Consider the following 17632-nt stretch of genomic DNA (forward strand, 5'->3'; position numbering starts at 1 on the left):
AGGGCGGGTGAGGGAGCTCAAATACGATTTTGGGTCGATCTTTGGGTGGGGGAAGTACCACTTTGCTCATCATATGCTGATATCTTTCGTCTAGTGGTTAATCAAGAAGCAAAATTTCGGATTATCTCATTCGAAGCGATGAAGGCAGGAGTTCATTTTGGGACATTCGACCCAGACGCAACCTCAAGTACGAAGAAATCTTCCATCCCATCACGCATTGTGGGTTTTGTATGGACCATGTCCTACAGGTGTATCTGCAATCACGAAGAAACTTTGGACCATCTGTTACTCAAGTGCCCCTACACAGTTGCGGTTAGGATGTCCAATTTTTTATTTTTTGTTGTGTCTTGGGTGTTATCAAATAACATTTAACGGATCCTTCTCAACTGGCGTGGGGCTTTCATCGGATGTCTAGGGAGGAAATTGTGGTCCCGCAGTCCCATTCGCGATATGCTAGTACCTCTGGGTGGAAAGGAACAATCGCATTTTTAACAACTCGACCAAGCCTTGGCAACGTTTGTCTCTTGAAATTAAGATTGAACTCATATCGTGGGGAAGGAATGGTGGGGGATTATCATACTCAACATCAATGATACTTCGGAGTACTGCCACAGTGATGTCGGAGAGGAAACATTCCGTGAAAGCAATGCCGCAATGGATCGATCCTCCGGATGGCTGGTTCAAATTTAATTTGATGGCAATTCGAAAGGTAACCCCAGAACGGCGGGGATCGGTGGAGTGGTTCGGAATGAGATTGGGGCAATTATCATGTCCTTTTCGGGCCCCGTGGGTGTCTGCGACACGAATGAAGCAGAGGCTACGGCTCTTCCGTTTGGTCTGAAATGGTACACGTCCCACAACATTGGTCCTCTGATAGTGGAGGGTGATTCGGCGAACGTGATTATATGGGCCTCAAGTCATTGTGCCGGACCTCGGAGACTGGCTGCAATTGTAGATTAGTTTAGGTACTTGGTTCTGATGTTACGTCCCACTGTCTCCCACAGGCTCAGGTTGGCAAACACCGCTGCTGAAGAATGGAGTAAATCGTACGTATTCTCAATTTTGTTCGATGATAACGTCTTGGCAGCCCCTAAAACTGATTGTATTTGATCTTTTTTGTTGGTCAGGGCATGTATGGATGCCATTGTGACTCTATTAGGGAGACATCTTGTCCCTTCCCTCCTTGTACTTTGGCATTCTAAAGAATATAATGTTGTCTTCCCAAACAAAAAAATACAAAAAAATTAAAGCAAATTTTCTCATAAATTGTATTCAATGACTTTTCAAGCCTCGGTATATCAAATTTCAGAAATCAGATTCAACGATGCTTCTCGGTTGAGTATTTTGAATTTCGTGTGATTATTTACCAGGCAAGAAAAGCTTTGTGTTGCTTTGAAATCCTCTAGAGATACCAACACATTTTTTATCATGTTGAAAATTTAATTTGCTCTATTCGCCGAGTTTCTCGCAAAATTAGCTTCCATCCGAGACGCTGGAGGGTGGATAGGTCTATTTCTATTTGTTTCCCTCCTCTTAACTGCTCTGTTTTGGTCCCAAATTAGCAGATTATCCATTTGTCACCGTATCTCATTTCCAACGAAACATAACTTTTGAGAAACAAATAGAGACGGGAATCATTTCTCATCTCCTCAGCTTCATGCTTCTTCCCATGGCAGCAAGCTGAAATTTAGCAGAAGAACCAGGCATGGGTCATGTTCATCCCCATGGCCACAAAACAAGCAAGCACTTGATTATGTTGTATTTCTTCAGTTTAATAAATTGGTCGCATCTCATTCATGCACCCAAAATAGACACGTTTAACCTTATCATTAGGTGCAGAAATCCAAGATTCATGTAAACATTCCAAACCTTCAATCAAAATAACATGTGAAGTCTCTTCCAATCTAAGTAGCTTTCTTTCATTCCAGGCTTAATTGGATGCCCAGAACATTGAGACTAGTGCCCAGAAGCTTTAATGGTTCAGAGCAATGTAAGAATGAAAACTAAGACCATGGATACGTTTTCAAACTAAACCAGAAAAGGGACAGCAGCATACTCATGTGCGGACAGGATTTGCAACTCCTCCAGCAGGGCGTGGTGGTTGCCCTGGCTTTGGCATATCATCCTACAGAAACAGCACAACCAATAAAAACACATGATAAAACCCAAATTAACTAAAGCACTTAAAACCAATAAAAGAATTTCAGTAATGGTTTGAATAAAATCATGAATTCATGGCAAGAGGATAACAAGAGGATAATAATCAAGAACCGCATGGAATGACATGCATCGTTATAAATAAAAGCGGCCTTTTTGTCAAATTATAATTAAGAAACAAAGATAGCAAAATACGAATATGAATACCGGAAATTTGAGTCCTCATTCGAAAAGGCAATGGCCTTCCAGCTGAACCTGGTCTCTACGGAGAACATATGGCAATTTTTTCCAAAAATTTTTAAAATTAAATTGTCACTATTATGATTATTGAATATGCATAGCAATTCGAAAGCAAATGATGAAACTACCGTTTTGTCTGGGTCTTCTTTTCCATGTGGATGGATAATGTGGACATACATTTCTTGACAAAACACATAATTGAAAATCAGAAATCAAAATCATCGACTAAATTACCAATAACTTCTTTGATGAATTTACATCTTTACTAGTCCTTTCCACAGACACAATTTTCCATTCTCTTTAAGGTGGTTAAAGGATTTGCACTCTCTCAATCTTAAATTAAATAGCATGCAGTGACGGATTTCTTCTGTCATTTCCTAAACTACCTTATCTTTGTTAGGGTTGCAGAAGGCGGTGCAATTAAAAAAGGTGAAAAAACTAGGCAATAGCCTCCTATCTTGGTTTATCCTCAAGGATCGGCAACGGTTGAGAAACAACATAAAGTATATAGGACAATCAATTGCAATCTCCCCCACCGGATGTAATTTGTAGTCATTATTTTGAGAGTGGTCTCCATCTCAACTGTATGCAAAAGCAAGTTCCATAAATTATTTCTAACCATAATCCCAGACTTTTTTTTGTACGTGTCTTTACCACCTTCCTATACTGTGCCCTGGACATTCTTTGAAACATTACATGGACAGAGTAGTTTAGGTCTACATTTTCTTTTGGGTAGGCATACAAATAATCGAATATTCTATTACAATACGTATTTTGGTTAGGGGTGTAAATGGATATTCAAAAATTCGATTACCGTCCACATCCGAATCCGTTTAAAGCGGATATTATCCGAATCCGTTTATGAAATATCCGGCTCTTAGCGGATGCGAATCTGGTAAATGGTATTTCCGATCCGTTTAACATCCAAATCCGAGAAGTACATCCTTTTTATTTATTATTAATAATATTATTAATATTTATTTTTAGTAATGACACACAATCTTTTGTTTCTAAAAGAAAAGCGAATTTTCTTTGTCGGCAGAGGTTTGGTTTTAGGGTTTGGAAAATTCATTCGAGGAGTACGAAGGAGAAGAAGATAAAGTGTTGCAATAAAATGTTCAAATTTGCGGAATAAACGGATACGGATAATATCTGAATTCGAATAATATCCGCCAGAATCGAATTTGGTAATAGATATTAAATATCCGTCAAATTCGAATCCGAATCCGAATTCGGATAGTCTATACTGTAATCAAATTCGGATATAGCCATATCCGCTTCGAATCCGATCCGTTTACACCCCTAATTTTGGTTACAATAAGTCTAAGTATAATGTGTTTTTGTTATGTTGCATTTATGCTTAGTAACCTAGTTTAGCTTGGAAATTGTTTTGATTTTGATAGAGATCATTTTTTGAAATGGATGGATTTTATTAAAGAGATGAAGGCACCGTCCGACGAGGTCATGGAACAAAGAAACAAAAGATAGACAACAAGCTAACATGCTCTAGAAGCAAATTGGGTGGCCCTCCACTCCAGAACGAGCAAGTAGGTCTGCCTCCCCGTTAGCTGACCTCCTAACATGCTAGAAGCGAATTGGGTGGCCCTCCACCCGGTCCAATATCTCATCAATCATCTTTGAGAATCTCCACGGGTGGGGGAAGTTTCCTATCCAGCCATGTGACAACGTTGAGGGAATCACACTCCACAATAAGATGGTCCAAATCTCCTATATCTGTCAATTTAATAACCTAGATGATAGCTCTCACTTCCGCCTCATTAAAATTCTTAGACTTCAATAGGACTAGAAAAAGCTCATATATTTGAGCCAGATTTGTCTCTCTAGACGCCTCCAATGCCCGCGAGCCAGTCTTGCCCATACCAGACCCATCAAAGTTGAGCTTTAGCCACACGGGCTAGTTGTGGGGTGGGGTGGTGGGTGGGTGGGTGTGTTGGGGGTTGTGGGGCATGGGGGCGTGGGGGCGTGGGGGGGTCCATCTAGGGGTCTCCATGGGTGGGGATGTCTCATATCCAATCATTTGACATACCTCAACGATAAGAATGCATAAATCTCCAAGATCTGTCAATCTAATGCCCTAGATGACAGCTCACTTCCGCCTCATTAAAATTCCTGGACTCAAATAGGATCATAAAAAGGCCATACAGTTGAGCCGGATTCACCTCTCAAGAGGCCTTCAATGCCCGTGGGCTAACTTGCCCATACTAGACGCATCAAAGTTGAGCTTTGGCCACACTGGGTCAGGGGGGTCCATCTAGGGGTCATTTCCACTGTAAAAAAAAAAAAACAATTCAAATAAAGCTAATTCAACAATAATGGGTGTTCAATACATTGACTAGAATTTTGTTCATGGTGAACATTGGTTTACCTTAGAAATTGAGAATCAGTTTATTTTCTGTTTACCTTGATATGATTTTAGCCATTTCGTATGGTAAGATGTGTACATTAATATTGGTTTAGCTTTTATTGAAGGAGAGAAATTCATTCTCTTTCAACTTTTTTTGCTATGCTACCCAGATTCCTATACAAGAAGAGAGACGAGAACAAAAATCTTCAATCAGCATCTACCGAAATCTATGACATGGATACGGGTAGTACTGCATGTGCACACCGACCAAATTATCGAAATCAATGATAAAATTGATAATCAGATGAATCCGATGAACTGGATTGATTTATTTATTTTTTTGAAAGATGACATATTTCATTGATACTATAAGAATTACAATGGGGACCAGAAGTCCCACCTGGCAATACATAGCATCAAATAAAACTGGCAATACCAGAAGTCCCCTCACCAGAAAGGTGAAAGAGAAACATATCGAATACATTGTTTTCAGTCCTTACAAAAAGAAGCTTACCCCGACTGTACCAAGACAAAAACCTTGTCTTACAATCATGCAATCCTTCATCCATCGTCTTCCTCCAAACAACATCCCCCAAAAAATTCAGGAATTCATCCACAACTCAAAGCCATTCCAGTCCCACCGAAATCAACCAAGTGGAGCATTTCTCGAGCTCGTCCAGAAGACTTTGGAGGTGGGAAGTCGGCAAACCCATGACAACCGCTTCCGGGTTTCTTTCCAAAAAGCCAGGGGATGATCGAGTCTCAATTTCTTCCTCCAGATAAGAGATGGCCACCTCCCTCGAAAGATCCCATAATCTACTCCGCCGGCTCCTACCTTCTGGTAAATCTCCAGAGATCTCTTGAAAGGCGCTGGTGGGGGCTATCTCTTCATCGTAAATCATTCTTCTCATCTTGTGGAGGATTCTTTCCAGCACCATGATCTCCATGAGAAATTTCCTCTTGCGGCCCCCTGGTCATGAAGATGATTCTTGGTGCAAAGGGTATTGTTCTTCTATCTTTACTTGCTTGGATATGAAGAATGCCCATAAAAACCTTCCAAATTCTAGTCAGTTATGTTATAAATTATGTCACCGCCATACGGTCCCTGTCGCGAAATTGAGACTGAAATTGAGACTGTCGCGAAAATCTTTTGTAGTAACTGCTAATTATTACTTTTAATCGAGCCATCCCATCCAAGGGAACCTGATCACCTTCCCAAGGTGGGTTTTGAAGGCAGTTGCATCGAACAAGGATTTGACATTCCCCTGCCATCCCCGCCTCTAACCCAAAATAACTAAGGAAGAAAATTCAATCTGCCCTGGGTCCAAACCATGGTTTTAAATTTCGGTGGGGACCGGAACCAAAATTTTCCGAAACTTCATGTTTCGCCATTTACAAAATTTCGGGCCAAAATTTCGAATTTCGGTAATTTCGGTTCAAAATTTCGTTTAAATGCCATTATTTATTTCTTTTAAAAAGTGTTACAAAATTTCGGTCCGAAATTTCGGAAATTCGTCCGGAATTTCGAACCAAATTACGAAATTTCGGTTTTCGGTGGGGTCCGAGACGGTTAAAGAAACCGAAATTTTAAACCATGGTCCAAACCCCCTATTCGTCTCCAAGGGATAGACCCGAGACTAGGGGAACCCATCCAGAGCCCAAAACTACAAAATTAGCTGTAGATGGGACCTAACCAACCCGATTTGGACAAGGATTTTAGGAGCTTGAACAATCTATTGTTTATCTTCTTTGATCCTGATTTCGAGGCCAAGGTATTCTCCCTAGCATTTTCATAAAGATACTTTCTTGAAGACGTGGCCTCATGGCCGCAGGATTTGAACCCTCATAGACACCGCCAGCAGCTCAATAGGCAAAGCTTTTTCTAACTCTTAGGTGCAGGCCAGCTGGCTTGGTAATCATGTCCAAGAAATCTAATTTCCGCCTAGGGGTAGTGTTTCTAGGTTTAGGGATCTCAGGACACACCAACGGATTTTCGGGCCGAGCCAAAAGGGTTTTCTTGGGTTTTCTTGGGCGCACTGCCCTGAAAATTTGAATGGGTAGATTTGAAATTTGAAATCCCTACGTGGCTTAACGGCTCGCCAGGCAAAAATCCCTCACTCGCCGGAGATTGTTCCTCCGGCAAACAAGAATCCAATCCAGGAAAAACTGGATCAGGGATTTCCTTCGAAAGCTCAACCCCAACGGTATAGATCTGGTCTGAGATTTTGAGCTTAACACAGGAACTAAGAAAGTGCCATCGGGGAGCTACAATTTTGGCCGAAACATAACCCGTGCAATTCTGATGATTACCTTCCATCTTGGTTTCTACAACCTTACCAAAAAGGCCCCCAAGCGCCTCCACCATTGAAACAGCCCAGGCGTGCAGTGGGATACCAAAGAAGTGAACCCAAAAAACCTCCTCACCCTGAATGAATTCCGTTTTCCATGGTGAGAGAGAGAGCAAACGATTGTCCAAGGCCTCCGATCCCTTAGCAAGAATCTATAAAGCTTAAGACTCAGATTCAAACATAAAGTGAACATCATTCATCGCCAATATAGAGGGACAATGTAAAGATGGGATATCCCGGGACACTTGTGCCCAATTCCAGAGCTCCTGCAAGGTTTCCTTAGGATTCTTCTTTTTCCCTATCAGGCAAGCTCTTAAGGAGACCATACGCTTCTCCACTTCCCTACCCGTTATAGATAAAGATGGAAACCCTGAATTATTATGACGGAAGATTTTACCTGAACCAGGCCAGGGATCATCCTCACCACTAATGAGACCTTCCTTAGAGGAACTAGAACAAGGAACCACTGTAGGGAGATTCTGGCCTGATGACACCAGTGCCTGTGCCTGTACCGGTTTAGTCGTTTCGTTCGGTCTGTGGGCCCTCACTGCACTGCTAGAAGGAATACTCCTAAAGGAGGTAAAGGTTACATTTGTTCTCTAAAAGGGGTCGGCTAAGCATCCCTTTCACGACTCGTCCACTCTCGGGACTTATTTCAAAGCTTAGGTGCTGATTTAGGACATTTTCCAAATTAACCAATCCCTAAGTTAGACATTTCTATTTAGAACTTAAATAAGGCATTCATCCAATTTGGCAAGAAACTAAAACCGTGGGGATAAGGTTTAACAAAACTCCCTTTCTGGTTTATGTCTAATAGGAAAATTATGTTTCTTTAAGTTTCATTGCTTAGCGAGTTACCTTACATCATTATGTTCCTTAGAAAGTTACTACTTCCATCTATATAAAGTTAAAAAATTCTTTTTTTTAATGGTTAAAGTTAGAAAATTCTTATTGTTATTAAGTCATGAAAGTAAGTTTGGCCAACAACATGTGGTTGCTTCTTTTTTCCTTTTAGTTCTTTTCTTTTACAAAGTGATCAATGTAAAATGGTTAAAAGTTTTATCTTATTTCTATTTGGCAACATAGATGTAGGGGTTGTCAACATCACCTATCGCCCACACCACCTCACCATTATTTCTCACTTTTACCCTGACCATGATCCCTATATTAGCCTCAAGTGATTTCCTTTAACTGGCCCTTGAAGTAGGAGCATTTAAGTGATTAAGTAATGACTTGAGTGATTCTATCCTATTGGCTAATAGGAAGAGCACACCAACCCATAAAACATTATTAAAAAATGCCTATGGGGAAGCCCTAATTTTTGGAGTGGATTTTCATTGGCCTTCTTATATAATGGTATAAGTAGAGGTTCGGTGGGCCCTGTCTCTAGGCCAATCAAACATAAGTAATTAGCTAATGACTTAACACCCCACCTCAATGGCCAAAGAGATACCACTCACACAAGGCTAATGTAGTCTAGGTTAAAAAATAAGACAATGATGAGGAGGCATGAGCCCTAGGAGATGGGGACAATCTCCAAATCTAGGTTCCAAAAATAGCAACAAGCTAAAAATAATAAGTGTGCAGAAAAAAGGAAACTAACCTAAATATCCAAAATAACAACTAATCAAAATAACATGTTAAGAAGACTGGATCACATCAAAATAAATGGAGGTATAATGTGATCCAGTCTTAATCACCTAATACTTAGGAGACGTTCTATTTTGATTAGTTTCCATTTTGGACATGTAGGATAGTTTCTATCTTTTTAGAGCAATTTCTATTTTTATCTTATTTCTATTTGGCAGCATACATGTAGGGGTTGTCCGCATCACCTATGGCCCACACTAGCTCACCATTATTTCTCACTTAACAGTTTTACCATGATCATGAACCCCATATCAGCCTCAAGTAATTGTCTTTAATTGACCTTTAGAGTATGAGCATTTAAGTCATTAACTAATGACAAGTGAATTCTATCCTATCGGCTAACAAGATCTCATCATCCCTTCACTTGAAACATTATAAAAAGATGCCTACAGGGGAAGAAGCCCTTTTTTTAGAGTGTATTTTCAAGGACCTTCTTATATAATGGTATAAGTAGAGGTTATGCGGGCCGTATCCCTGGGCCAACAATCAAACATAAGTCATTATATAATAACCTAAATACCCCTACTTAATGGCCAAATAGATAGAACTCACTTACGACTAATGTTGTCGAGGTATAAAAATAAGACAATGATGAGGTGTGGGTTCTAGGTGACGCGGACAACCCCAACATCTAGGCTCCAGAAATAGCAACAAGCTAAAAATAAAATGTGTGCACAAAATGGAAACTAACTTAAATATCCAAAATATCAACTAATTAAAATAGAAAGCCTCCAAAATAACAGGTGATCAAGACTGAATCACATCAAAAAAACTGAAATTATGATGTGATCCAATCTTAATCACCTACTAATTAGGAGACTACCTATTTTATTAGTTTCGATTTAAGACATGTAGGATAGTTTCTATTATTAGAGCACCTTATACTTTTATCTTATTTCTATTTTGGTAGCATAGATGTAGTTGTCCACATCACCTATGGCCCACACCACCTCACCACTATTTCTCAATTTTATGGTTTTAACTTGATTATGATCCTCATATTAGCCTCGAGCGATTATCTTTAATTGACCCTTATGGCATGTTTGGCTGCCAGGAATTTTTTTTCCACGATACATAGGCGTCTTCTAAGGGGAGATGAGAGTGAAGTCGCTAAAAATCAGGAAACAAAATCCTGGAAACTAGTGTCTGGTGATGAGAAGTTGCTAAAAGTTTGAAAGCAAAAAACTCAAAACCAGATCGACCTTTTCCCAATATTTAGCAACTTCTCATCACCATAGACACTAGTTTTCTGGGTTTTGTTTCCTGATTTTTTACGACCTCACCCTCATCTCCATTTAGGGCATGTTTGGCTACCACTTCCCTCCCTCATCTGAGATGTTACCCTCTCATATATCTCTCCTTCTCCCACCCACCCTACCCAATCAAAAAATTCCTAGCTAACAAACATGGCCTTAAAGGAGCGTTTAAATCATTAACTAATGACTTCATCGATATATCCTATTGGCTAATAGGAAGACCTCACAAGCCCATCACTTAAACACTATAAAAAGATGCCTGAGGGAGAAGAAGCCCCAAGTTTTGGAGTGGATTTTCGCGGGCCTACTTATATAATGGTATAAGTAGAGGTTTTGTGGGCCCTATCTCTAAGCCAATAAAACATAACATGATTCATTAGGTAATGACTTAAATACACCTACCTAATGGTATAAGTAGAGGTTTTGTGGGCCCTATCTCTAGGCCAATAAAACATAACATGATTCATTAGGTAATGACTTAAATACACCTATCTAATGGCCAAAACATAACATGATTCATTAGGTAATGACTTAAATACACCTATCTAATGGCCAAATAGATACACATCACTTAAGCCCAATGTGAATGACGTATAAAAATAGGACAATGAAGAGATGTGGGTCATATGTAATGCGGACAACCCCAACATCTAGGCTCTAAAAGTAGCAGCAAGTTAAAAATAGAAAGTGTGCATAAAAATAAAAACTAGCCTAAATATCCAAAATAGCAAGTAATCAAAATAGAGTCTTCAAAATAGCAGGCGATCAAGACTGGGTCACATCTGGATCACGTCAAAATAAATGGAGGTATGATATGATCCAGTCTTCATCACCTACTTAGGATCTATTTTGGACAAGTAGGATAGTTTCTATTTTTTAGAGCACTTTCTATTTTATCTCATCTATTTTGGCAGCATAGATGTAGGAGTTGTCCACATCACCTATGGCCCACACCACCAACCATTATTTCTCATTTTTACGATCTTACACGGATGATCCTCATATTAGTGGCACGTGATTGTCTTTAATTGACCCGTAAAGTTGGAGCATTTAAGTCATTAACTAATGACTTAAGAGATTCTATACTATTGGCTGATAAGAAGAGCTCAACAGTCCATCACTTCCCATAACTACAAAGGGAGAAACTCCCCTTGGGCACAAGTAATATCACCCTTATCAGACAATCACCCTTATCAGTGATATCTCCCTTCCTCCTCTTCCCTCTCCACTTCTTTTTATCTTCCATCCTCTTTCTCTTCTCCCTTTTCTTCTTCTCCTTCCTCCCATCTCTACTTCTCCCCCTTGCTTCCCTCTCCTTTTCTCCTTCATTTTCCTTTGTTTCTCTTTTTTCTCCCTTCCTTCACATTCGGCTTTCCCTCCTAGAATAGTCGACTAACTGTATTGCAAGAACAGTCCACACCACTTTCTTCCCTTCTTTATCCTCCCTTCCCTATTACTCCACAATTTGATCTCCTCTTCAAACCATCCGACTGGCTACAAGTCATCTACTGCACCAGTCCTTTTCTCTTACTTTCCATCATTTCCATTCCTCTCACCCCCTCTCTTCACCTCTCCTTTTCTAATATTTGGGTTGTGTCTCACCTTTTCCTACTGTCCCCGCTATTCGACAGGCACTCAGGAACCTACGTCGTATACAGTCCCATTTTCTCATCTTTTCTCCTTATTTCCTGACTCTCCACTATGCGAGCTCCAGCTTCCCCTTTTATTGTGAATAACTTGTTGGTCCAGAGAGCACAAGAGCAGTTTAGCATAATATTTTGACTCTGACCTTGTGTAGCGCTACTTGCCAATGTTTTGGATTGTTCAGACCTTATTGGCTTCTCCACCATCCTTCTTGGGCCTCATTTACATGAGATTTAAGAGCTGATGTGCTTCCTTACCAAATACGATATTAACTTTACTGCTTACAGTCTAACTAAATTTGACTATGAACCATCAAACCCACCATCAAAACCACTTGGCCAACTACTTTTCGCACATGTTTTATTTTTCTAGACTGATTAGCCTCGATAGGTGGTTATTGGTCGCTAGAGCTTAAATTTACTTAGTTTTCAGTTTTGTAGACAGGCCATTCATATTTACTGCCCATATTCAAATATTTCTTTCTTTTGATGAGAGTTTTTATTGCAAATGCATGATCGGGATAGATTTTAACCTTATTGTTGAATTATCTCGATGCTAACTTAAGGTATATATCCTAACACAATTTGATTAATTTCTTGAACGCTTGATCTAACTTTTGGGATTCGTTGTGCAACTTTAACTTCAAGATTAATTTATCAAGCTCTTAAAGTTCTCCGGAATAACCCACGATTCTTTGGGTTTGCACCAATTTGGTATCAGCGCTAGATTCCGATCAGGATGCCATTTCAACTTAATATGTCCGGTATACAACTATTGCAACTTTAACTTCAAGATTAATTTATCAAGCTCCTAAAGTTCTCCGGAATAACCTGCGAATCTTTGGGTTTGCACCAATTTGGTATTAGCGCTAGATTCAGATTAGGATGCCATTTCAACTTAATATGTCCGGTATACAACTATTACACTTACGATTTTAGTTTACGCATTTCGGTCCTTTTGGTTTCGGTTTCGGCGGGGATGGAAATGAAATCATTTCGGTCATTTTCTAACGATTTCGGTGGAAATTTAAAAACCTTGTTATTAGCAAACTAGTTGTTTATATAATATCATGCATATCAGATGAACGGATAAGAGAATCTGGATTCATAGCAAGTCTGGAGTGTTTTCTGTAAAATCTTGCCATTCAAATAGGATGACCGGAGTTCCTGATGAATTAGTAGCAAAGGTGTGGTCTGTTCCCTGCCCTCCAAGGGTGGCTTTTTTCGGATGGGCTGTTAGCCGGGGGAGAATTCAAACATTGGATTTTTTGAGAAGGAAATGAATGATGTCGGTGAATCATTGCCCTCTGTGTCTTCAGGATGGGGAATCGATTGATCATCTTTTCCTTCATTGTTAGTTCGCAAGGGTGATTTGGGGTCTGCTGTTGACTAGATTCGGTATTCTTTGGGTTATACCAAATACTATTCTGCAGATTCTTCAATGTTGGGATTATGTGCCTTAGAAGAAAAAGGGGAAAGTTTTGTGGAGGATTTGTCTTTTGGCTATGTGGTGGTCGATATGGAAAGAAAGAAATGATCAAGTTTTTGTCGGTAAGGCCAAGTCAGCCTACGGGACCTTTCAAAGGATTGTAGCAATTTCGATACAGTGGGCTAAAAGCTCTTCCATGTTCTTTGGTACCTCTGCTTATGATTTGTGGGAGGGGTGGCTTATTGTTTGCACAGAAGGTTCTTCCAAGCCAAAGATAGTCCAACAATGGTCTAATCCACCCCCCGGTTTCTTAAAACTTAATTTTGATGGAGCATGTTTTGGGAACCCTGGGTTGGGGGGAAGAGGTGGTCTTCTTAGAGATGAAAAAGGTTTGGTAATTTAAGCTCATTCTGGTCCGTGTGGTCTATGTGATTCTAATGAGGCGGAAGTTAAAGCGGCTTTTTCCGGAATCTTGCATCTAGAAGAAGGAATTTTGGACAAAGTGATTATTGAAGGAGATTCATCAAATGTAGTGAAATGGATTTCGGGATCTGCTCCACCTCCTTGGAGATTCCTCTCCTTGATCGAAGAGATCTCAGATAGACTTTCGGGTTCTCTCGCCTCTTTTAGTCATGTGAGAACATCAGCCAATGGTGAAGCAGATGGTTTGGCCAAATCGGGATCTATTAGATCTAATGTGGAGTGGTTTGATTTTATGCCTCCCTAGTTTTTTCTGTGTTTATTATTCTCCTTGTATTTTTTCTCTTTCTCCTTGTATTCTTTTATTAGTGGATCTTCTCGATTCCTTTTAATATATTATCATTTCAAAAAAATGTATATCAGATGAACTGATTATCATTGCTTTGTGATATGAAATTTTAGAGCACCACAAGAACCATATAGCACTATAGCAGACACACAAAAATCTAGAACGGCTTTTATACAGCTAAATTTATGTTTTCTCCAACCAATTTTGGTTTAGAGCCCTACATCCCACTCATGAGAATTTCTAGTCACTAATCATCTAACTCAGATTAATTCTAAGACTCTTGACCAAATAACTAGGGTTGCCATTTCAGCTACCATGTAAAAACTATAACATAAGCTCTCACCCCAAGTAGCAAGACAACCAATTTTCACTAATTACATTAGTATAGAATAAGAAGGAAAAGGATAAAATCATTGAAAGATAAAGGGTGACAAAACATCTCATTAATTGATTAGCAACATTCCAACAATCACATTATAAACCAAAAATCTCACTACTAATGTACCAAAAAAAATCATTCATTTTTTCTGCGTTTACTATCATTATTATTTATGACTACCTTTTGTACAAAATTACAGAACAAAAATGAACAGCAAGCACACAGGAAAAATAGCGTTTTAGAAACTACCCGACGCCTAAAGCGCTGCGGAGGCTCACGGTTCCTCCTAGCTACGCGAGACCGAACCCTCACAACATGTGAATGGATTGCGCAAGAAACACAGTACTGCATCTTGGCATACAGCTTTGGTAGAGTATACCCTACAAGAAACCAATTTTTATGAGGAAAAAAATTAACCATAACAAGAGAAAGGGAAATTCAATAAGGATTACCATCATAAACACAGGCTTCCTGAACATCCCTGACAGCAGCTTGCTCAACGATGTTTCTCACAAGAAACCTCTTGATAGCTTTGTCCTTAGGAAAACGAAAGAAACAATGATCAACTGTTACACATACTGTTTTCTGATAGATGGCAAGGAAATATATAGGGTTCTCAACTCGTATTTTCTGATTAAAAGAAAATAGTTAACAGTGCAGGTTTCAATTACCATTTTCTGATTAGTGGGCGATAATAGATAGATGTAATGATCCTATTACTACTACTTTTGAAAAATAACTGGCCCAATAAAGAGGCATTTAAGTTGCTGGTTATTGATAAGAAAGTGAGGAGGAAGTCTCTAGGGTTTCAGAAACTGTTTTCTGAGAAGAAAGTGAATAAAGCAAGACCTAGGGCTTCAGTTAGTGTTTTTCTAATGAGAAAGATCTTCATCTAGAAAATATCCAAGGAAAGAATGAGGAAGGACGTCTCTAGGGTTTTCAAATACTGTTTTTTAAAGAGAAAGTGAAGAAATAAAGACCTAGAGATTCAGTAAGTGTTTTTCTGATAAGGAAGATCTTCCATCTAGAAAAAATCCAATTATAGAGCAAGGAAGGACTTCTCTACGGTTTTCAGATACTGTTTAGAAAGCGCTTCATCTACAAAAAATCCAAGGTCGGCCGAATGCAGTGTTTTTTATTATCATTGTTACGTGCTTTCCTCTACCCCACCCAATGGTGGAATTTTTGTGGTTTACTTCGAGGGAAACCGTGACCTCCTAGATAAGAAAAAAGACTATTTTTTGTGTAGGAAAGTCTGCTGATTTCTCATTAACAAAGTGTCTTTTAAATACAATAAAATCAGCAAATCCGTATTGCCTACATTAACTACTCTTAGTGCTTATCACAAAGATAACAAATATGCAGAAAATAAACTCCTATTTAGCACAGCTACACGTGGACAACATCCACTTCATTTACTTTAAATAGATAAGATCAAATCCCTAACTTCCTAACTTTCTCTCTTCCGGATATGCACATATAACCATTTCAATCAATGGAAAATAGATTGAAGAGCAAAGATAAAGAGAATACCATTAAAAAAAAAGATAAGGTGAATGCATTCACCTTAGGGTAGCATTTTCTGTGGTTAAAACAGCGGATGATTAAAAGAAAAAGTTCATAAAGAAGGATTCAACTACCGCTTTCTGATTAGATGTGAGGATCCAATTACTGTTACTTTAGGGGGTAAAAAAGCAGCATTTCACTTGCTTTTTTTCTGATAAGAAACTTATTAGGGAAGTCTCTAGGGTTTCGGATCCTGTTTTCTGATAAGAAAGTTAAGAAATAGAGACCTAGGGTTTTAGTTAGTGTTTTTCTGATGAGAAAGCGCTTCATCTAGAAAAAAATTCCGAGCATAGTCGAATCAGTGTTATAGATTATCATTTCTGAACCAAAAATTGATGGAAAAAGTGATCGTAGAGCAAAGATAAAGAGAATACCATTCAAAAATAGATAACGAGAATACCTTAGGGCAACATTTTCCGCAGTTAGAGCAGCGGATGAAGTTCACGTGGCCACGGCCGTGCTTGTTGCGGCCACCATTTCTACGCTTGAAGGTCTGAGAGAAACAAACACACAAAATGAATTTCTAAACTACCCTAGATCTTAGAAAAGAAGAAGAAGAATGAAGGTAGAGTCTTGAGTTCTCGGTAGAGATCTTACCATCTGAGCTCGTTTCTGGCTTTTGCAGAACCCTAACCCTAGATCTGAGGTTTTGGTTTTTGCTCCTCTCGGTTCTAGGGTTTGTGCAGCCGATTTAGAAGAAGCGAGTATTTATGGAGAATGTTCGTCCTCTTAGGTGGGCCCTCTGGGCTGGGGCTAGGGCTGGATGTGCAATATTACGATCCTTTCAATTTGATTGATGGAACGTAGATTCTGAATCATTTTTAGGCAATTATATGGTTTTGATCTCCTAATCAAAGCATTAGAGATAGTGGGGGCCACTGGGTGGACATATTTTGTAAACACCCTAAAATACCCTTCTCTTAATTTCATTCCCCCTTGCGTTTGAAGGGTGTTTCCGTCCTTTGGTTAGAATTATGATTAGTGCTTTAATAAGAAGGCCTATAAATACTCTCTTAAGAAGAGCTGTGCAGAGATTAATTAACCCTAATCATTTCTGCAGCCCATGAGGGAGATTTTCGTACGGAAGATCTGGGAGAATTGAGTTCGCAAACCATAAATCGCGAAATAAGGTAAGAATCCCACCCTTGGTTAGTTTTGTTCTTCAAGAAATCCTAAAAGGGGAATGCTTTTACTTGAAAGAGAATATTTTTGGATATGTGAGTGTTTGAGTAAAACATTTGAGAGATCTAGAGTTCCTTGGGTGAGATCGTGCCTTTAGATTCCCATCGGACCCTAAACCATTATGTTTTGGTTGTCAAGATGCAACCTTTGTGATTTCCTTTGTGATTTCGACCTAGACTTTAGTTTTCTTCTCCTATCTTTATGAGGCGTATTTTTCAGCAATTAAATTGGGTTTGGTGGATTCCTCTCATCATAAGAAGTCTATCGGATACGACCTCACGAAATCCGGAGGTCACGACAAATAAGTTATGATCCTTCGAAGCTATCATGTTATTGGGTAAAAAAAGGGTAGCCCAATGTCTGGGGAGGGTTAGATGTACTCAGCCTTACCCCTGCTTTGCAAAGAGGTTGTTTTCGTGACTCGAACCCGTGACCACCATGTGACAATGGAGCAACCTTATTGTGTTATCAAGTAGAATATGTGAATTCATGGCATTGGGAAGAAAACCCAGACTTGCGACTTCAGACGCCCAAGTCAGGCACCCTAACGCGAATGGTTAAGAAACCCAAGAGCTCAGATTTCTTTGGAAGTTCTCAGAGACGCCCGAAGGAGCCTCCGAATGAGGTGTTTGGACGCCTGAAGACATG

At 39.4% G+C, this 17632-nt stretch overlaps 1 protein-coding gene across 1 annotated transcript; it reads right to left on the reverse strand.

Moving 5' to 3' along the window:
• Positions 1 to 1808: 1808 nt before the first annotated feature.
• Positions 1809 to 16558, reverse strand: LOC143855683 (small ribosomal subunit protein eS26y-like). Its single transcript, XM_077365751.1, has 5 exons — positions 16400 to 16558; positions 16203 to 16295; positions 14689 to 14773; positions 14486 to 14616; positions 1809 to 2125 (listed from the first exon to the last, which is right to left on the reverse strand). Exons 1-5 carry the CDS (start codon positions 16400 to 16402, stop codon positions 2057 to 2059), a joined length of 381 nt encoding a protein of 126 aa, XP_077221866.1. The 5' UTR covers positions 16403 to 16558; the 3' UTR covers positions 1809 to 2056.
• Between the last annotated feature and the right edge of the window lie 1074 nt (positions 16559 to 17632).

This window comes from Tasmannia lanceolata, unplaced genomic scaffold (assembly GCF_043159265.1).
Source record: "Tasmannia lanceolata isolate RefF3 unplaced genomic scaffold, GAP_Taslan_0.1 ptg000023l, whole genome shotgun sequence".
Lineage (NCBI taxonomy): Eukaryota > Viridiplantae > Streptophyta > Magnoliopsida > Canellales > Winteraceae > Tasmannia > Tasmannia lanceolata.

Coding starts and splice junctions, on each gene's coding strand:
- LOC143855683 (XM_077365751.1), bottom strand. Junction 14,774..16,202: donor GCGGAAAATGTTGCCCTAAG/GTATTCTCGTTA, acceptor CGTTTTCCTAAG/GACAAAGCTATCAAGAGGTT. Junction 2,126..14,485: donor CGCAGCGCTTTAGGCGTCGG/GTAGTTTCTAAA, acceptor CTGTTTCTGTAG/GATGATATGCCAAAGCCAGG.